We start from the raw sequence: 21,977 nt of genomic DNA, 5'->3' as shown, positions 1-21,977 counted from the left end.
TTCCCAAGTCTAGATCTGCGTGCATTTTACCACTCACGTATTTTGTGGTCCTTTAACAAAACTTGAGTTTTTAATAATCACTGAGTAATCTGTGCAAGCAGATAATCCCTCTGCATCCATGAGCATTCCTTCAAAACAGTTCAGAAATCAAGCTCTACCAAAATACATGAGTCAAGATTACCTCTTTAAATGACTTCATGAAAATTTTGTGCTTTTTTCAGAATAGTAGTCCTATGTGGTAATTTCTAGCGTTCCTTGGGAAATCTGTGTTTTTCTGAATCCTGAGAAAAATCACTTGAGAAATTGGGAACATGAGGAAAAGTGTTATACTTCCCTGAGAATTAAAGCTTAACAATCAACTACAGATGTTACTAGTTCAAAGGAATTCACTAATGTCAGCTGAAGGCAAGAGCAAGAAATTCTGACATGCTGAGTTACAGGTTAATGTTGACATTTCTGGGAGCAGTACAGAATCATACAGAAGTGGTACAATGTAATCATTTAGTCTTGTGGGCATTTATGGCACTCTCTTATTAATGGTGAGTCATTCTTGCAAATAAAAATGTTTATATACCTACTATAATTTATATAAATATATAAAGTATACTTTGTACAAATCCTATGCATGATATTCCATGAAATAAGTTTTGGAAGCAAAAGAAGTCCTTAAATTGGCAAATTTAGCTTTTATTCTCTATAGAGTTGTTAACCTTATTGTGGCTTCAAATGTTACATTTTTATATTACTCAGTAATATTTTCTGGCTTTCCCCAGTGTTTGAATATTCACTTTAGGCTACACAGTAACAGAAAAAATGCAAAGAAGAAAGATGTGACTATTATTGTGGAATACTCTTATATGAAAGCAGAAAATGATATAACATCTGAATTAGTAAAAACATCATCAATTTCAACAGCAAACCCCAAATCAGGGATACCAGACAGTATTTTCAGCATGATAAAATGATGAGTTTATATGGTGTAACATGCTCCTTAATACTGTGAATTGCAAAATCAATGCAAAATGAAAGAAATGAAAGAAAGTTTTCTTACATCTGGAATATTTTTCACAAATAAATGTTGGTTAGGGAAATTAATGATTTGTGTGTTTTAAAATTCTGTTTCGAGAATAATTTTAGTATGAAATATTTGTAGAATTATCTTTCAAAACTTAAAAAATTTTTTTTGACATTTATTTTTGTGCTAGTATGCACAAAATAAGTTTTGTGCACTTTTTTGCTCTTGTTGCCTTTTATCTTTTAATGTTTTCTATAATGTAATGGTTGTATCAAGTAGAAATAATTTTTTTTTTTTTTTTTTTTTTTTTTTTTTTTTTTTGAGACGGAGTCTCGCTGTGTCGCCCAGGCTGGAGTGCAGTGGCCGGATCTCAGCTCACTGCAAGCTCCGCCTCCCGGGTTTTTACGCCATTCTCCTGCCTCAGCCTCCCGAGTAGCCGGGACTACAGGCGCCTGCCACCTCGCCCGGCTAGTTTTTCGTATTTTTTAGTAGAGACGGGGTTTCACCGTGTTAGCCAGGATGGTCTCGAACTCCTGACCTCGTGATCCGCCCGTCTCGGCCTCCCAAAGTGCTGGGATTACAGGCTTGAGCCACCGCGCCCGGCCGTAGAAATAATTTTTACATGTCATAGAAATATACAGTCTCATCACAATGTTGACTCTTAATATAATCATGTATTTATTATTCTATCTTTTAAAATAAAAAAGCCCCTAAAACTTTTAGTACAACCGTATTACAGAAAAATGATTCATTCTTTACACTAACACTAACGATAGCCGATAAGCTCAAAAATAAAAAATTGCAAAAAAATGTTATAGTGTTTTAAAGTTTACGAATTTGTGTTGGGCTGCGTTCAAAGCTGTCTTGGGCCACATGTGGCTGGTGGCTAAAGGTTGGAGAAGCTTGATTTAGAGAATTCTCAAGAATTCTAGTTTCTTTTTCCTGAATCTTGAGGTTCATATGTTGAGTTTTTGGAAATAGTTTGTTTCAGGCCCATTCTGAGTAACTGAGGTGTCACTGAAAATTATGTTAATATTTTAGGCACTGTTGTGGACTCTTTCTCCTATATTATATATTTTTAAAATTGCACAGTAGTGCTATGAAGTATTAAAATATCTATGCAGAGGAGAAACTGAGGCTGACAGATGTGCTAACAGTCTTCCTAAGAATGGAAATGTGCATTGAACCCAGATCTTTTCTCACTTTGAAGTTTCAAGTTCATGTTCTTTCCACTGAACAGTGTATTTAAAACATATTATTACTTAAATGTTGTATGGATGTGTGTTAATTAAGCTATTATGTGAAAATATTTTGTTAGAAATAAATGTAAAAAATGGGAGATAGATTTGCATCTTTTAGTACTTAAAAATTATTTTATTTAAGATAAATAAAAACATAGACACACTTGAATACTTGCTGAATAATCTACCAGGAATGCAGTCATTCGATAAAGTAGCATTTTGATTTGGAGTTTTGTTTGTTGTTTTAAAGATCACAGTTTAATCTTTTTAAACCTAGTAGTAGTTTTAGAGTTATCTGTCCAAATCAGTATGGCTGTTTACATTTACATTATTTAAAATGAAATAAAACTACAGGCTGGGTGCAGTGGCTCACACCTGTGATCCCAGCACTTTGGGAGACTGAGGCAGGTGGATCACTTGAGGCCAAGAGTTCGAGACCAGCCTGGCCAATATGGCGAAACCTCATCTCTACTAAAAATACAAAAATTAGCCAGGTGTGGTGGCACGCATCTGTAATCCTAGCTACTTGGGAGGCTGAGGCAGAGAATCACTTGAACCTGCGAGGTGGAGGCTGCAGTGAGCCGAAACCATATCACTACACTCCAGCCTGGGTGACAGAGTGAGACTCCATCTAAGACAAAACGAAGCGAAACAAAACAAAAGTACAAATTCAGTTCCCCTGTTGCACAAGCAACATTTTAAGTGCTCATTTATCACATAGGGCTTAGTGGCTACTATTATGCTGACATAGACCATTTTTGTCATTGCCTAAAGTTTTACTGCACAACACTGCTAGAACATCAAAAGTCTACTGTGTAGTGATCAGGGATTTGTTTCTTTGATATTCCATGTAGATTATGTTGGTTTGGGGATGTATTTTATTATGCCCTCTTTCTACCCCCGTTCCTAGTTTCTCTTTTTTTTCTAACCCTAAAGTGATACTATAAACATCTCCTTTACATCAGAAAAATCAACTTGCTTATTTTGAGAATTTATCATAATTTTGCAATAGGAAAATATTTTAGTTTCATTAAACCAAGGTAAGGCTAATAAATCATTCATCTAAGTACCTACTTCTTAAATGCTGAATCGAGTGTTTAATGAGGAATCTGTTAACTGCTATTGTGGCAGCATATTTTTAACTCAGTAAATGTGCTCTGGGTTGCATTTTAAAATAAATGTCCTTTGGAATGAATATGACATTTAATCTAAGTGGTTATCAGTGGTCACTGAGAAAGAAAAGGTTCTTTTCCAATTTTTGCAAAAGCATTTTATCCTACACATTAGGTAATTTGTCATAACTATGACTGTCTTGTACTAAAGTTCAACCTTTTTCTGATGTTGAACTAGCCGTAACTGCTCATGATACTTTACTAGCGATTATATTTTAAGTTAAACCTGTGTATTAAGTTATAAAGTGACTTGAGTGCATGGTAAATAAAATGCTACAATAATGAAGTGATTTAATTATAGTCCCTAGTGTGAACATAGAACTCAGTAAAATTTTTACTTAAATTCTGTGCTCAGTTGTTTCTCTAAAGTTGTTTGAGTCTAAGTAAAAAAGAGGTGAGGGTTATCTTTTAAAGTCATTTGAACAAATTCCATGGCTGTTCTCCCAGTTAGTGAGTTTTCACTGCATTTGCAGCAAGCTAATTGCTTCTGCTAATAAATAATCTAAAATCGATGCTGACAGCAGTTAATTGGCACAGAGATTTTATTTTGTAAAGCTCTTGGCTAACGACCTTCTTTAAATTAATAGCATTAAGTGCTATGAGGAAATAAATCTAAGGAATTGCCTGTCATTTGCTTGTCATGTCTAATAACTTCCAATAATGATGGCTGATAGATTTTTGCACATTCCATTATTGAAGTTGGTGCATGTAATTATTCTCCTCATTATATGTAAACAATTAGCAATATTTGGTATTTCCTCACAGTAAAGCTGTTAAGTACAAGTAACATTAGAGGTTAGAAGCCATTTTAAAATCTGGATTTTAATTATTCGAATGTAGGAAGTCTTTCATTCTATTTGGATATGTTAAGGATATTTAAACCTTTTTGAATAGGACTTATAAAAATATGTAGTGTGTGTTTTGAAATGTGACAATTTATGGAAATTTTTGTTCGTAGCTTGAAGAAGTCATGGAAAAAGAAACTTATAAGACGGCTAAATTAATACTTGAAAGGTTTGATCCAGACTCAAAGAAAGCAAAGGTAAGACTGTGATATAACTACTATTTTATTATAAATTACATATTGTAATAGGTCACTGTAATAACATTATTATAATTGACAGGAGTGTGAGCCGCCATCTGCTGGAGCAGCTGTAACTGCAAGACCTGGACAAGGTAAATAGCTTTGTAGAAACTGCTGCTGCTGTTGGAAAGATCCATATTTACCCAAGTGAGTTCAAAAGTGTGTTGGAGGTGTGCAAAAACTTATGTAGAATGCTTCTATGTAGATTTATATTTGGTAATTTGGGATATGACTCAGGGTGGATAGCAATAATTTTATTTCATTTTGATTTTATGGGAATATGTTGTTAGGATATCAAATATGTGTTGAGATTAAATATATGATTGGTTTTAATCTTTTAAAATTTAAGTAATTTCATCAATATTTCGTAAATATTTCCCACTTTCAAATAATAATCTCTTGGAATATCTGTTATGAAAATCCTTACATTTTATGTTTTATTTTTGAAAAATGTTACGATTTCTGTGAAATTTTAAGTTTCTTCTAAAATAACACTTAAGAATAGAATAAAATAATTTAGAAATAAGAAAAATGAAAATTGAATTATCGCTATATTATAACTCTTTATTTTTGAGGTTGTATTACCATATTATTAATGAAGTCATTGCTATTACATCATTAAATGTTATATAAAATTTTAACAGTCATTCTATTAAGTGGTTACATAAAATATTCCCAAGACTGGCATGGGAAAAGATATTCTGAGTTTGCAATGACTTTTGTCTTTGTTCTTTTCTTTAATAATATAGTTTGTAAGGGTTTTGTTGCAATATAGAATGTTACTTTTAAAAATTTAACTTCAATTTTTGCAGTCCCCCAGAATTATAACCTACTTTGTAAAGGTAGGATGACATTTAGACCTTTGAATGGAAATCTTTTTATAAGTATTCACAAATATCATGGATATTAAATAAGTCATAATAATTTTAGGTTTTCCAGTTGGCAGGGCTATATGGGAAGAATTCCCTCCACCTCCACGTTTTCCATAAGTAGGATTTTGGTTCATAGAAATATTAACATTTTTTTTTGTTGTGAAGCCTTCACTTTTGCAAAAAGTAGAAGTTCACATATGATTAAAATGAATTAGGCATATATACTTGCAATGAAACTCCTACTTTCATAACCAGTTTAAAGTTTTCTACAATGTATATACTTTCTAGTAAATACAAAAACATTTTTTGGCCTATAAGGCAGATTTCTACAATTTCTAAAGCATTTTGTATACCTGGAACTAATTTTTCAAGAATATCTATATCTATCTATCTATCTATCTATCTATCTATCTATCTATCTATCAATCAATCAAGAGACAAAGTCTCGCTCTGCCCCCTAGGCTGGAGTGCAGTGGCACAATGTCAGTTCACTGCAACCTTGGCTTCCCTGGTTTAAGCGGTCCTTCCACCTCAGCCTCCCAAGTAGCTGGGATTACAAGCATGCATCACCACACCTAGCTAATGTTTGTATTTTTAGTAGAGATGGGGTTTCACCACGTTGGCTCAGTTGGTCTTGAACTCCTGACTTCAAGTGATCTGCCCACCTTGGCCTCCCAAAGTGTTGGGATTACAGGCATGAGCCACCATGTCCAGTCAAGAATATTTTTTAGTTAAACTCGTAGAAGCAGAGAGTAGAAATATTATTTCTAGGGATGGAGAGCAGGGATGGGAGAAATGGGGGAAATGTTAGTCAAAGGATATAAAATTTCAGTTATTTAGGTGAATAAGTTCAGGAGATTTAAGTACAGCATGGTGAGAATACTAATACTGTGTTATATACTTGAAATTTGCTAAGAAAGTAGATCTTGTGTTCTCAGCACACATACACACACACACACACACACACACACACATAAAGGTAACTGAGTTTTTGGATTTGTTAATTAGCTTGACTATAGTAATCTTTTCCCAATGTATAAAATACTTTAAAAATGACCTTAGTGAATGTATTTTTAAAATGTGATATTTTGTAGAAAGCTGTTGTTATTACTTTTTACTAATATATGTTCTGTCTTATTAAAGAACAAAATTATGATACCCTTTACTAACATTCTTCAGTATTTATTATATTTAGGCAACATAATTATTTTAAAAATCTGTATTTATCTTTTCTTAGTAAAGTTTGAAACCCAAATAATTTTTTTCCTTCTGATGTCATATTGAAATTATAGAAAAATGATTGCTGATCTCTCTAGCAATCATTTTTCTATAATCCATGCTTTGGATTCCTGTGACTTTGCTTTTCGATATTCTTTTAGGAAGAATTAACATTTAGGTATAATATTGAATAACTGTGATGTGCAGACAATATGGGAATAAAGAAATAAATAACATGGTTTTTGACCTTAAGCTTATGGCCTAATTATTTTATTTTAAAAAATACTTCTTCTGGTGTACACTGTTGTAGTGTTCATTGTTCTTCCAAGTATGTAGTAATTAATTGCTGTTTGGAATTTTTTCTTAATTTAAAAAAAATTCTAAATTATATCCCAGCTTTATTCTACTTTTTGAAAATTGTACTTTAGTTTTGTGTTTAATTTACTTGTTTTGAATATCTCTTAGTTCCTATCATTTCTATAGGTGACTTAGTCATTAATTTTGTTTAATTTCCGTATTTCTGTGAGTTTGAAGTCAGGTCTTTATTTTTTTTGCCAAACCACTGTTCTCTCTTTTTCTTATTGTTTTTAGAATTTAGCGTGTTTCTAAACTTAAACAATAGAAAGTGGAAAACAAATACTAAAAGATACATGTATGTACCTATGTGCCCTTGAAAAGATCTTTCCAAAATGAATCTGATTGTGATATCCTTATCTTAGTAACTCTCCTGCATGATTACTGAACCAGAACTTTGAGTCATGTGTACTAGGCATCTTTCTTTTTATTTTTTGTTATTAAGTTGTTCATGATGGATATTATTGATTATAAATTTTGAGGATAGTATTCTTTGATTTGCTAAGGTTTAACACTAAAAGGAGTATCATGTTTACCAATTGCTCTAAACTAACCTAGTCCCTCCACTCTCACCCCTTAATAGACTTTATTTTTTAGAATAATTTTAGATGTATACAAAAATAGCAAAGATAATATAAATACTCCCACATACTCTTGTGCTGAGTTTCTCTTATATTAACATGTGGTACATTTGTTACAGTTTGATGCTTTATTGTTAACTAAAGTCCATAGTTTATTCATATTTCCTTAGTTTTTATCTGATGTCTTTTTAGTTCTAGGATCCCATCCAGATACAGCATTGCCTTCTGTTGTCTTGTCTTCTTAGGCTTCTTTTGGCTCTGACATTTCTCAGACTTTCCTTGTTTTTAATGACTTTGACAGTTTTGCCCCAACTCTTTTCTATAAGGAATTTTTATCTATGGGTGCTTAATCTTAGAAAATCAGGGCCATCACTTGATATGAAGGAATAACCAAACATAAAAGTAAATATATGTATATATTCACATTAAATGGCATTATTTTCTGCTTAGATGCTTAGTATTTTAGTTCTGTAGAAATTATAGACTGGGAGATGGGAAGACTTAATGTCTTTAGTAGATTAAAATGTAATAGTTTGGATGTAAATGAAAAATAGAATTTGCCACAGTATGAATTCCTGAATAGTTTCTATAGATTTCTAAAGAAATCTAGATATTTGGAGCTGGTGAAAATTAAACTTGTCTTTAAGATTTTGGTTGGTATACAGAACTAAATTTCATTTTTATGCACTAGTGTCTGATTTATTCTTCTTCTTTTTTTTTTTTCAATGCATGTTTACTGAGTGTCTGCTATCTGCCAGGTACATTTTAGGCCCTGGTGATACAGTAGTGAACAAAACAGATAAAAACATTTCTCTCCCTTTGTTGGGAGTGAGGAGATAGCCAGTAAATTACTGTTCGGAGGAAATAAAGGATGGTGAATAGGGAGTACCTTGAGTGAGGGCAGGTTGAAATTTAAAATAGGATTGTCAGGGAACACCTCATTGATAAGGTGACATTTGATGAAAGAAATGAGAGTATGAACCTTTTAGATATCTGAGGGAAGCACATTCCAGATAGAGGAATCAGTAAGTGCAAAGACCCTGAGTGAAGAGCATGTCTGGAGTGCTGTAGAATAGCAGGGAGGCCTGTATGACTGGACTAGACTGAGCAAGGGGGAGATTAGGAAGAGTGGCAGTGAGAAAAGTAACAAGTAAAAGTAACATCTCATGTAGGGCCTTGTAGAATGTGGACCATTGCAAAAACTTCAGTTCTCAATTAGGTTTTTTTTTTTTTTTTTCTAAGAAATTTTGTTTTGTTTTGAGCAGAGTATTGACATGGTCTTAATTATGTCTTAAAAAGAAGTCTACTGTATTGAGAAGAGGCTACAGAGGGAGCAAAAGTGAAAGCAGGAAGATTAATTAGGAAGCTACCGCAGTAATGTCGGAAAGCATTTGATGATGGCTTAGACCAGGGATATCCAATCCCTAGGCTACACTGGAAGAATTGTCTTGGGCTACATATAAAATACACTAACACTAATGATAGCTGATGCTAAAAAAAAATAAATCTCATAGTGTTTTCAGAAAATTTGCAAATTTGTGTTTGATTACATTCAAAGCCATCCTGGGCCACAAGCAGCCTGTGGGCCATGGGTTGGACAAGCTTGGTTTAGACCTTGGATAGTAATATTGGAAGTGGTTTTTAAAAATAATTAACTAGGCCAGGCATGGTGGCTCATGCCTGTAATCCCAGCACTTTGGGAGGCCACGGTGGGTGTATGACTTGAGGTCAGGAGTTCAAGACCAGCCTGGCCAACATGGTGAAACCCCGTCTCTACTAAAAATATAAAAATTAGCCAAGCGTGGTGGTGGCTACTTGTAATCCCAGCTACTCAGGAGGCTGAGGCAGGAGAATCGCTCGAACCCGGGAGGTGGAGTTTGTAGTGAACCGAGATTGTGCCACTGCACTCCATCCTGGGCAACAGAGCAAGACTCTGTCTCAAAAACAAATGATTTGTTTATATTTTTTAAAACTTAATTTCCTTTTACTTTCTCTTCACCCCAGGTTAAAGTGATTTATGAAATAGTCAGATTCTGTATATATTTTTAAAACAGAATCCAAAAGATTTATTGATGCATTGGATATGGAGTCAAAGAAGGAGTAGTCAAGGATGACCTTAAAGATTTTGGCCTGAGTAACTGGAAAGATGGAGTTGCCATTTACTGAAATGGTGGAAACTGCAAGAGAAACACTTTTTGGAAGATGTGAAATAATTTTTTTTTTTTTTAATGAAGAAAAGAGGTTTAATTGACTCACAGTTCTGCAGGGTGTACAGGGAGCATGGCTGGGAAGCCTCAGGAAACCTACAATCATGGTGTAAGGGTGAAGGGGAAGCAAGTATGTTCTACATGGAGGAGTAGGAGAGACAGCACGAAAGGGGAAGTGCTACACACTTCTAAACCAACAGTTCTCATGAGAACTCACTCACCATCATGAGAACAGCAAGGAGGAAATCCATCCCCATGATCCAGTCACCTCCCACCAGGTCCCTCCCCAAACATTGGGAATTACAATTCGACTTGAGATTTGGGTGGGGACACAGAGCCAAGCCATATCAGGGTTTATGTTTCATTTTGTCTATCTGGCTTGATTGACCATTGTAGCAGGGATGGTATGTATATTGGAAAATGCATCGGGCAGGCGTAAGTAATTTCTATTTTCTTGGGATTTTAGTAAAGTTATTAAATAGAAGACGTGCATCACTTTAGTCTGCAATAGTATTTTTTTTGCTATAATTCAATTTTTATTTATTTTATTATACTTTAAGTTCTAGGGTACATGTGCACAATGTGCAGGTTTGTTGCATATGTATACATGTACTGTGTTGGTGTGCTGCACCCATTAACTCATCATTTACATTGGGTATTTCTCTTAATGCCATCCTTCCCCTCTCCCCAGACCCCACAATAGGCCCCAGTGTGTGATGTTCCCCACCCTGTGTCCAGGTGTTCTCATTGTTCAATTCCCACCTATGAGTGAGAACATGCAATGTTTGGTTTTCTGTCCTTGTGATAGTTTGCTCAGAATGATGGTTTCTAGCTTTATTCATGTTCCTACAAAGGACATGAACTCATCCTTTTTTACGGCTGCATAGTATTCCATGGTGTATGTGTGCCACATTTTCTTAATCCAGTCTGTCATTGATGGACATTTGGGTTGGTTCCAAGTCTTTGCTATTGTGAATAGTGCCGCAATAAACATACATGTGCATGTGTCTTTATAGTAGCATGATTTATAGTCCTTTGGGTATATACCCAGTAATGGGATGGCTGGGTCAAATGGTATTTCTAGTTCTAGATCCTTGAGGAATCGCCACACTGTCTTCCACAATGGTTGAACTATTTTACAGTCCCACCAACAGTGTATAAGTGTTCCTATTTCTCCACATCCTCTCCAGCACCTGTTGTTTCCTGACGTTTTAATGATTACCATTCTAACTGGTGTGAGATGGTATCTCATTGTGATTTTGATTTGCATTTCTCTGATGGTCAGTGATGATGAGCATTTTTTCATGTGTCTGTTGGCTGCATAAATGTCTTCTTTTGAGAAGTATCTGTTTATATCCTTTGCCCACTTTTTGATGGGGTTGTTTGGTTTTTTTCTTGTAAATTTGTTTAAGTTCTTTGTAGGTTCTGGATATTAGCCCTATGTCAGATGGGTAGATTGCAAAAATTTTCGCCCATTCTGTAGGTTGCCTATTCACTCTGATGGTAGTTTCTTTTGCTGTGCAGCAGCTCTTTAGTTTAATTAGATCCCATTTGTCTATTGTGGCTTTTGTTGCCATTGTTTTTGGTGTTTTAGTCATGAAGTCCTTGCCCATGCCTATGTCCTGAATGGTATTGCCTAGGTTTTCTTCTAGGGTTTTTATGGTTTTAGGTCTAACATTTAAATCTTTAATCCATCTTGATTTAATTTTTGTATAAGGTGTAAGGAAGGGATGCAGTTTCAGCTTCCTTCGTATGGCTAGCCAGTTTTCCCAGCACCGTTTATTAAATAGGGAATCTTTTCCCCATTTCTTGTTCTTGTCAGGTTTGTCAAAGATCAGATGGTTGTAGATGTGTGGTGTTATTTCTGAGGCCTGTGTTCTGTTCCATTGGTCTATATATCTGTTATGGTACCAGTACCATGCTGTTTTGGTTACTGTAGCCTTGTAGTATAGTTTGAAGTCAGGAAGCATGATGCCTCCAGCTTTGTTCTTTTTGCTTAGGATTGTCTTGGCAATGCGGGCTCTTTTTTGGTTCCATATAAACTTTAAAATAGTTTTTTCCAATTCTGTGAAGAAAGTCATTGGTTGCTTGATGGGGATGGCATTGAATCTATAAATTACCTTGGGCAGTATGGCCATTTTCACAATATTGATTCTTCCTATTCATGAGCATGGAATGTTCTATTTGTTTGTGCCCTCTTTTATTTCGTTGAGTAGTGGTTTGTAGTTCTCCTTGAAGAGGTCCTTCACATCCCTTGTAGGTTGGATTCCTATTTTATTCTCTTTGAAGCAATTGTAATGGGAGTTCACTCATGACTTGGCTCTCTGTCTGTTAATGCTGTATAGGAATGCTTGTGATTTTTGCACATTGATTTTGTATCCTGAGACTTTGCTGAAGTTGCTTATCAGTTTAAGGAGATTTTGGGCTGAGATGATGGGGTTTTTGAAATACACAATCATGTCATCTGCAAACGGACAATTTGACTTCCTCTTTTCCTAATTGAATACCCTTTATTTCTTTCTCCTGCCTGATTGCCCTGGCCAGAACTTCCAACACTATGTCGAATAGGAGTGGTGAGAGAGGACATCCCTGTCTTGTGCTAGTTTTCAAAGGGAATGCTTCCAGTTTTTGCCCATTCAGTATGATATTGGCTGTGGGTTTGTTATAAATAGCTCTTATTATTTTGAGACATGTCCCATCAATACCTAGTTTATTGAGAGTTTTTAGCATGAAGGGCTGTTGAATTTTGTCGAAGGCCTTTTGTGCATCTATTGAGACAATCATGTGGTTTTTGTCTTTGGTTCTGCTTATGTGATGGATTACATTTATTGATTTGCGTATGTTGAACGAGCCTTGCATCCCAGGGGTGAAGCCAACCTGATCATGGTGGATAAGCTTTTTGATGTGCTGCTGGATTTGGTTTGCCAGTATTTTATTGAAGACTTTTGCATCAATGTTCATCAGGGATATTGGTCTAAAATTCTCTTTTTTTGTTGTGTCTCTGTCAGGCTTTGGTATCAGGATGATGTTGGCTTCATAAAATGAGTTAGGGAGGATTCCCTCTTTTTCTGTTGATTGGAATAGTTTCAGAAGGAATAGTACCAGCTCCTCTTTGTACCTCTGGTAGAATTCGCCTGTGAATTCGTCTAGTCCTGGGCATTTTTTGGTTGGTAGGCTATTATTGCCTCAATTTCAGAGCCTGTTATTGGTCTATTTAGGGACTCAGCTTCTTCCTGGTTTAGTCCTGGGAGGGTGTATGTGTCCAGGAATTTATCCATTTTTTTTAGATTTTCTAGTTTATTTGCATAGAGGTGTTTATAGTATTCTCTGATGGTGGTTTGTATTTCTATGGGATCGGTGGTGATATCCCCTTTATCATTTTTTATTGTGTTTATTTGATTCTTCTCTCTCTTCTTCTTTATTAGTCTTGGTAGCGGTCTGTCTATTTTGTTGGTCTTTTCAAAAACTAGTTCCTGGATTCATCAATTTTTGAAGGGTTTTTTGTGTCTCTATCTCCTTCAGTTCTGCTCTGATCTTAGTTATTTCTTGCCTTCTGCTAGCTTTTGAATGTGTTTACTCTTGCTTCTCTAGTTCTTTTAATTGTGATGTTAGGGTGTCGATTTTAGATCTTTCCTGCTGTCTCTTGTGGGCATTTAATGCTATAAATTTCCTCTACACACTGCTTTAAATGTGTCCCAGAGATTCTGATATGTTGTGTCTTTGTTCTCAGTGGTTGCAAAGAACATCTTCATTTCTGCCTTCATTTTGTTATTTACCTAGTAGTCATTCAGGAGCAGGTTGTTCAGTTTCCATGTAGTTGTGTGGTTTTGAGTGAGTTTCTTAATCCTGAGTTCTAATTTGATTGCACTGTGGTCTGAGAGACAGTTTATTGTGATTTCTGTTCTTTTACATTTGATGAGGAGTGCTTTACTTTCAACTATATGGTCCATTTTGGAATAAGTGCAATGTGGTGCTGAGAAGAATGTACATTCTGTTGATTTGTGGTGGAGAGTTCTGTAGATGTCTGTTAGGGCCTCTTGGTGCAGAGCTGAGTTCAAGTCCTGGATATCCTTGTTAACCTTCTGTCTCGTTGATCTAATATTGACAGTGGGGTGTTAAAGCCTCCCATTATTGTGTGGGAGTCTAAGTCTCTTTGTAGGTCGCCAAGGACTTGCCTTATGAGTCTGGGTGCTCCTGTATTGTGTGCATGTGTATTTAGGATAGTTAGCTCTTCTTGTTGAATTGACCCCTTTACCATTAGGTAATGGCCTTCTTTGTCTCTTTTGATCTTTGTTGGTTTAAAGTCTGTTTTATCAGAGACTAGAATTGCAACCCCTGGTGTTTTTTTGTTTTGTTTTATTTTCCATTTGCTTGGTAGATCTTCCTCCATTCTTTTATTTTGAGCCTCTAAGTGCCTCTGCACGTGAGATGGGTCTCCTGAATACAGCACACTGATGGGTGTTGACTCTATCCAATTTGCCTGTCTGTATCTTTTAATTGGCACATTTAACCCATTTACACTTAAGGTTAATATTGTTATGTGTGAATTTGATCCTGTCATTATGATGTTAGTTGGTTATTTTGCTCGTTAGTTGATGCAGTTTCTTCCTAGCATCAATGGTCTTTACGATTTGGCATGTTTTTGCAGTGGCTGGTACTGTTTGTTCCTTTCCATGTTTAGTGCTTCCTTCAGGAGCTCTTGTAAGGCAGGCCTGGTGGTGACAAAATCTCTCAGCATTTGCTTGTCCGTAAAGGATTTTATTTCTCCTTCACTTATGAAGCTTAGTTTCCCTGGATATGAAATTCTGGGTTGAAAATTCTTTTCTTTAAGAATGTTGAATATTGGCCCCCACTCTCTTCTGGCTTGCAGAGTTTCTGCTGAGAGATCTGCTGTTAGTCTGATGGGCTTCCCTCTGTGGGTAACCCGACCTTTCTCTCTGGCTGCCCTTAACATTTTTTCCTTCATTTCAACCTTGGTGAATCTGACAATTATGTGTCTTGGGGTTCCTTTTGTCGAGGAGTATCTTTGTGATGTTCTCTGTATTTCCTGAATTTGAATGTTGGCCTGCTTGCTAGGTTGGGGAAGTTCTGCTGGATAATATCCGGAAGAGTGTTTTCCAACTTGGTTCCATTCTCCCCGTCACTTTCAGGTACACCAATCAAATGTAGATTTGGTCTTTTCACATAGTCCCATATTTCTTGGAGGCTTTGTCCATTTCTTTTTGCTCTTTTTTCTCTAAACTTCTCTTCTTGCTTCATTTCATTCATTTGATCTTCAATGATACCCTTTCTTCTACTTGATCAAATCAGCTACTGAAGCTTGTGCGTGCGTCACGTAGTTCTTGTGCCATGGTTTTCAGTTCCATCACGTCATTTAAGGTCTTCTCTATGCTGTTTATTCTAGTTAGCCATTTGTCTAATCTTTTTTCAAGGTTTTCAGCTTCCTTGCAATGGATTCGAACATCCTCCTTTAGCTTGGAGAAGTTTGTTATTAACGACCTTCTGAAGTCTACTTCTGTCAACTCATCAAAGTCATTCTCCATCCAGCTCTGTTCCATTGCTGACGAGGAGCTGCAATCCTTTGGAGGAGAAGAGGTGCTCTGCTTTTTAGAATTTTCAGCTTTTCTGCTCTGGTTTCTTCCCATCTTTGTGGTTTTATCTACCTTTGGTCTTTGATGATGGTGACCTACAAATGGGGTTTTGGTGTGGATTTCCTTTTTGTTGGTATTGATGCTATTCCTTTCTGTTTGTTAGTTTTCCTTCTAACGGTCAGGACCTTCAGCTGCAGGTCTGCTGCAGTTTGTTGGAGGTCCACTCCAGACCCTGTTTGCCTGGGTATCACCAGTGGAGGCTGCAGAACAGCAAATATTGCTGCCTGATCCTTTCTCTGGATGCTTCGTCTCAGAGGGGCACCTGGCTGTACGAGGTGTCAGTCGGCCCCTACTGGCAGGTGTCTCCCAGTTAGGCTTCACGGTGGTCAGGTACCCACTTGAGGAGGCAGTCTGTCTGTTCTCAGAGCTCAAAATCCATGCTGGGAGAACCACTGCTCTCTTCAGAGTTGTCAGACAGGGATGTCTAAGTCTGCAGAAGCTTCTGTTGCCTTTTGTTCAGCTATGCCCCGCCCCCAGAGGTGGAGTCTACAGAGGCAGGCAGGCCTCCTTGAGCTGCAGTGGGCTCCTCCCAGTTGGAGCTTCCTGGCCGCTTCGTTTTCCTACTCAAGCCTCAGCAATGGCGGACGCCCCTCCCCTACTCCAGGCTGCTGCCTCGCAGTTCGATCTTGGACTGCTGTGCTAGCTATGAGCAAGGGTCTGTGGGCTTAGAACCCGCCGAACCAGGCGCGGGATATAATCTCCTGGTGTGTGGTTTGCTAAGACAGTTGGAAAAGCGCAGTATTAGGGTGAGAGTGTACCGATTTTCCAGGTAGCGTCTATGATGGCTTCCCTTGGCTTGGAAAGGGAAATCTCCCCACCCCTTGCGCTTCCCAGGTGAGGCGATGCCCCACCCTGCTTCGGCTCATCCTCTGTGGGCTGCACCCACTTTCCAACCAGTCCCAGTCAGATGAACCAGGTACCTCAGTTGGAAATCCAGAAATCACCCATCCTCTGTGTTGATCATGCTGGGAGCTGCAGACTGGAGCTGTTCCTATTTGACCATCTTGGAATGATTTGCAGTAGTATGGATGTGGAATAATTAATGATGGAGGAGAGAGTAGGGAGAATTGATTTGGAACTGTCCATGAGTAGGCAAGAGGGGATGTGATCTAGTATACAAGTGGAGAAGTTGGCTTTTGACAAGTGTGTAATAACTCATCTTTAGCAATGAGGAAAGTCTGAGAACATGGGCAGATATAGGTGGGTGGTCAGGTTCTATCTGTTTTCTTTTTCTGAGATGAAGTCTCACTGTGTCACCCAGGCTGGAGTGCAGTGGCGTGATCTCAGCTCACTGCAACCTCCACCTCCTAGGTTCTAGTGATTCTCCTGCCTCAGCTTCCTGAGTAGCTGGGATTATAGGTGCCTGCCATGCCACTCAGCTAATTTTTGTATTTTTAGTAGATATGGGGTTTCACCATGTCAGCCAGGCTGGTCTCAAACTCTTGACCTCAAGTAATCTGCCCACCTCAGCCTCCCAAAGTTCTGGGATTACAGGCGTGAGCTACTGTGCCCAGCCAATTTTCTGATTGTATCTCTATTTTCTTAGTGAGGATGAGGTTGGGGGAGATAATGTTGGAGGCTTGAAGAAAAGATATGGAATAATGCCAGGGGACTCTAAAGGCTACTTAAAATGAGTAGTCATACATTTAATGGAGGATTCTGTATGCTTTTCCAGTTACGGTCACCTGTGTAGGTGCCAGCATGGAGTAGGCAAATGGTTGGTTTTAACCAGGGTTGGGGTTTTGCCTAATGTGTTAGATAATTTGATAAGGGGGCCAGGAGCTGAAGTTGTTTGTAGGTGAGTCATTATAACAATGGATTATGGAATTTAAGATGATTGTAAGGGAAATAAAGGCATGAGTGGTAGTGATGGACAGTCAAAAGGTGTTGATAGTATTAATACAGGAATCCACAAACTGCAGCCTGCAAATGTGGGCCAAGACCTGTGTTTTATGGCTCTTTGGCGTAGAATGTTTTCACATTTTCAAAGCATTCTAAAAAATAGAGAATAAGAATATGTAACAGGACCTTGTGTGATCTGCAAAGCCTAAAATGTTTACTAGGTGGCTCTTTCCAAAAATGTTCACTGACCTGTTAATAATTAATAATTAATAATTAATGGGTTATAGATCTCGGAGTTGGAGGAGGTAAACTGAGAGGTTAGTGTGGTTGGAGAACAGGATGCTTAAACCTGAGAGGGGATCAGTTATTTCTGGTTGCAAAGTTACAGGAATAGGTATCACCATAGGAATGAATGATTGAAATAGGGAGAATGATCACATTTTTGGAGTATACCCTAAAAAATGAGTCTTTTTGTTTTGAAGACATGGTCTCACTCTATCACCCAGGCTGGAGTGCAGGGGTGTCTTCATGGCTTACTGTGACCTCATCCTGGGCTCCAGCCTTCCTCCCACCTCAGCCTCCTAAGTAGCTGGGACTACAAGTATGTACCACTGTATCCAGCTAATTTTTTAACTTTTTGTAGAGATGGGGTTTCACTGTGTTGCCCAGGCTGGTCTCGAACTCCTGGGCTTAAGCGATCCGCCAGCCCCGGCCTCCCAAAGTGCTAGGATTACAGGCCTCAATCACCACACCCAGCCTAAAAACAAATCCCTAACTGACCCTCCTATTGTTTTCTAGGGGGAAACCACCTACACATTTTCTTTTGCCTTTTGTCCTCAACCCTGCACCTTTACTAATGAAATGTAACAAAAGAAAAGTCAATTGTATGTTGCCACAGCTAGATTCAGAATCAATTATTTTTGCAGAGACATTTAATGGTTTTTGGAAATAGACTACAACTTCTTATTTCAGTAGGTTTTAGAGTTTACTCACTTGTGTTCCATAGCATGTATTGAAAATTAAAGTAGAAATTATAGATTTTTTTAATCTTTATACCAAATGGAGCAATACTTTGTATTTTGCTGTTTTTTGGGGATGTGTTTGATTAAGAGAATCTGAAAATGCCTTATAAAATAATAAATTCACCTGAATAAATTTGCCTTATAAGAAATTTGAGTGTTCTTTACGTAAGTATCAAATTTATACTGTTACAATTATTTAGTATATAACAAACCATCCTAAAATTTAGTGACTTAAAATAGCATTCTTTTTTCGCTCATGAAATTTGCAATTTGGCTAGGGTTTGGTGGAGACAGCTTATCTGTGTCTCACATTAGTTAGAGGTACTTTACTGAGCTAGAGGATCTACTATCAAGGTGGTTTATGCAGCTGGAAGTTGGTGCTGGCTGTTGGTTCCTCTTCAGATGGACTTCTCTCTGGGGTCACTTGAGCTTACTCTTCCCTGGTGGCAGGTTCCAAGACCAAGGAGCACAGGAGACAGAAAGTCCTGGATTCCGGCACAACTTTGTTCTCTTTATCAAAGTCAGAGTACAGTTTCAAGGAGAGGGTACACAGACACCCTCCGCTCCCGTTTGTTGAAAGGAGAATCAGAGGATTTTGGAGTCTTATTTTAAAACTGCCACATGTGCTTTAATATGGATAACAAAGGCATATCTATCCCAATCCAGTTTTCATTGTTTATCTCAAATGCCACCATCACTGTAAACCCTTTCTTCATCCCATCTAGATGACTAATTTGTCAGTCCTCACTTCTTGTGAAGTCCCCACTTCACTCTATAGTACTTTGTTGGCTCCCATTATATGGCATTTAGCTTGTATTAGAATATTTAGTGAGTTTGTTTTTCTTGTCTTAAAGATAGCTTGCTACCTCTATATGCAACTCTGCATCCCCTTCAATGTGCTTCATTGTGCTTAGTGGTTGCTTAATAAATGAGTTGAAGAAAATAAAAGTAAACATTTATTTTGGCATTCCTGTATTTTTTTTTTTTTTTTTTGAGATGGAGTCTCGCTCTGTCACCCAGGCTGGAGTGCAATGGTGCGACCTCGGCTCACTGCAAGCTCCGCCTCCTGGGTTCACGCCGTTCTCCTGTTCTCCTGCCTCAGCCTCCCAAGTAGCTGGGACTACAGGCACCTGCCACCACGCCCAGCTAATTTTTTGTGTTTTTACTAGAGATGGGGTTTCACTGTGTTAGCCAGGATGGTCTTGATCTCCTGACCTCATGATCCACCTGCCTTGGCCTCCCAAAGTACTGGGATTACAGACGTGAGCCACCGCGCCCGGCGGCATTCCTGTATTTTGTTTAAATATTATAAAATAGTAATTTACCAAATAGGACGTTGGTGAACTGCAAGTTTCATGTGGTTTAATGTTCAGATTGCCAGAAGTTAGACCAGATCAAAAATAAATCATTAAGGTGATAAAAGAAAGTAAATGTTAAGACAAAGAACTATAAAGCAAAATGTATTTTTAATTTGAAAAGTAGAACAAAAGAATAAACTCATCTAAAGGCTGGCAAGTGTTATGTATTATTATTGATAGCAAGCTTTCTGCTTAAAGATAGCTCTTTTGTGTGGACTCTTGAAGTTAAGCTGAGATTCTAAATGCATCAGGCTGACTAGCAATCTTAATTCTATCTGCAATCTTTATCTGCCTTGCATGTAACATATTTACAGAATGGACATGAAGATGGGGACATTTTTGAGAGGCCATTTTCCTGTTTTTCACAGCAAATAAGTTGGGTTATAGGCAGTTGGAAATTTAGCACTGAAATGCAAGAGGAAAGTAGATTCATTTCATAGGTGTTTATTAAGCTCATACTCTGTACCAGTTACCTTTCCCACATCATGTGTCTGCAGAGATGCAGTTTCTGCTTATTAGCTTTTGATTAAAAGGGGTATACACATGTAAATAAACAGTATGCTAAGGACCAAAATGAAGGTAGGCACGAATTACAATGCATTATAACTTTTAATAATAATTTGCTGTGAGAATGGAATTGAAAACGTACTCTTCAGGTAAAGGATTTACTCCATGTGCAAGGACTGGAAGAGAGAAACAACTTGTCACCTTGAGGCACTACAAATATTGCCATATCCCTGAAAAAGGAAGGTAGGATTCATATGAAGGTGAGATCAAATTATGAAGGGCTTTGTCTGCATCATTATGTAGTATAGTTTTGGAGTTCAGGACTTTATCTTATACACAACATGTAAAGTAAATGGAGGCTTTAAATTTTACGTCAAGTTAGCATTTTACAAAGAATACATTTTGTTTTGGTAACATGGAGGTTGGATTGGAGAGAATATGACTGAGCCATAGAGATCAATTAGGAATATCATCTAATATAGTTACAAGATAAAGGCCTGTACTAGATAAGGTTATAGCAGTAGTGTTGAGGAAAAAGAAGAGATTTAAGAGATAATTCAGGAGTAGATTGATACAGGCAATTAGATTTGGAAAGTGGGGCGGGGTTTGGGGGTGGGAGGAAGAATCAAGATGTGACCTAGGTTTTTGGTTTAGACAACTGTTTAGATGTTAGTATGTTATGCCAGATAAAGAACATAATTGGAATACTGGTTTCTGTAGAAGATAATAAATTTACTTTTGGATCTGTTGAATGGAGTTATAGCAAGATGCTGAGGTTCATAGGTAGTTGATTATTTCATATGGAGCTCAGGAGAAAGGTTAAGATTATGGATATACAGATTAGAAATAATTGGGAAGCATAGGTGATTATTATTGGAAATACGAGATTGAGTGAAATTGCCCAGAGAGAGAAAATAGAGTAAGAGCACCCAAGGCAGAACTACAGGGAACATTGACATTTAAGGGTAGATGAAGAAAAAGGAGCCTAGGAAAAAGAATGAATGATCAGAGTCAAAAGTAGAGCTAGACTGGTAGTAAGCAGAAGACTGAAATGAGGCCTTTGAATTTGACAGGTTGCATAACACAAGATAATATGGGCATTTTTGTCATAAAAACTAGAATTTGAATCCTGGCTCCCTCTCTTATTTTACTGTGAGAATTTTAGCAAGTTACTTAGCCACTGAACTTTGGTTTCTCCTTTTGAAAACTGGGGATAGGAGTTACCCCAAAGGATTGATGTAAATAGTAGATGAAATTAGTAAATTCGTATATAGTGCCTAGTATGGTTCCTAGCAGAAAATAGGGATTTGATAAAGAGTAGCTATGATAACGCAACATTAGTAGTGGTATTATAACATTGTTGGTGACCAAAGCAATGATACTTTCAGTAGTGGGTAATACTGTGGTAGCTAAAAAGGAGCAGAAAAACCAGATTGAGTTGGGTTAAGAAGTGAAATGCAGAGAAGAATTTTTTTTGTTTTATTTTTCAAAAAGCTTTGCCTCTATAGGAAGGAAGAGGTTATAAAGTCATTTTTTAGCAATAAAAAGACATTGACCTATTGAGAGTACAATTTTGGTAGCGAAATAGAGTAGAAACTGAATTTGGAGCAGCTTAGTATGAGTGAATGTGAAGAGAAGATATAATGAATATGGACTTCAGAAAAATTTGGAAGTAGAAGGAAGAGATGTCTTTGTTATTTTGACTATTTAAAGGAATTACATTCAAATAAATTAAAAAATACTGAACTGAAAACAATAGAAATTTACCTGAAAGTATATCCCTGTGCCCTAACTATAGTACTATAGTATAAAATTATACTATAGTATAATTTTTTCACAAGTATAAAAAGCAG

At 37.1% G+C, this 21,977-nt stretch overlaps 1 protein-coding gene across 5 annotated transcripts in view; it reads left to right on the top strand.

The window, feature by feature from the left end:
• The window catches only part of LNPK (lunapark, ER junction formation factor), an 80,093-nt gene that overhangs the window by 33,374 nt on the left and 24,742 nt on the right, over positions 1-21,977 (top strand). For all 5 annotated transcript variants that reach the window (XM_025405219.1, XM_025405216.1, XM_025405217.1 and 2 more), the window contains 2 exons: positions 4,387-4,470; positions 4,553-4,604. In XM_025405219.1, the coding sequence (XP_025261004.1) occupies positions 4,387-4,470; positions 4,553-4,604 (136 nt within the window). The remainder of the gene's footprint in view (positions 1-4,386; positions 4,471-4,552; positions 4,605-21,977) is intronic.

The sequence above is a fragment of the Theropithecus gelada genome, chromosome 12 (assembly GCF_003255815.1).
Source record: "Theropithecus gelada isolate Dixy chromosome 12, Tgel_1.0, whole genome shotgun sequence".
Classification (NCBI taxonomy): domain Eukaryota; kingdom Metazoa; phylum Chordata; class Mammalia; order Primates; family Cercopithecidae; genus Theropithecus; species Theropithecus gelada.
Note: the sequence above shows the minus strand (reverse complement) of the source record. Positions and strands in the feature narration are given on the sequence as shown.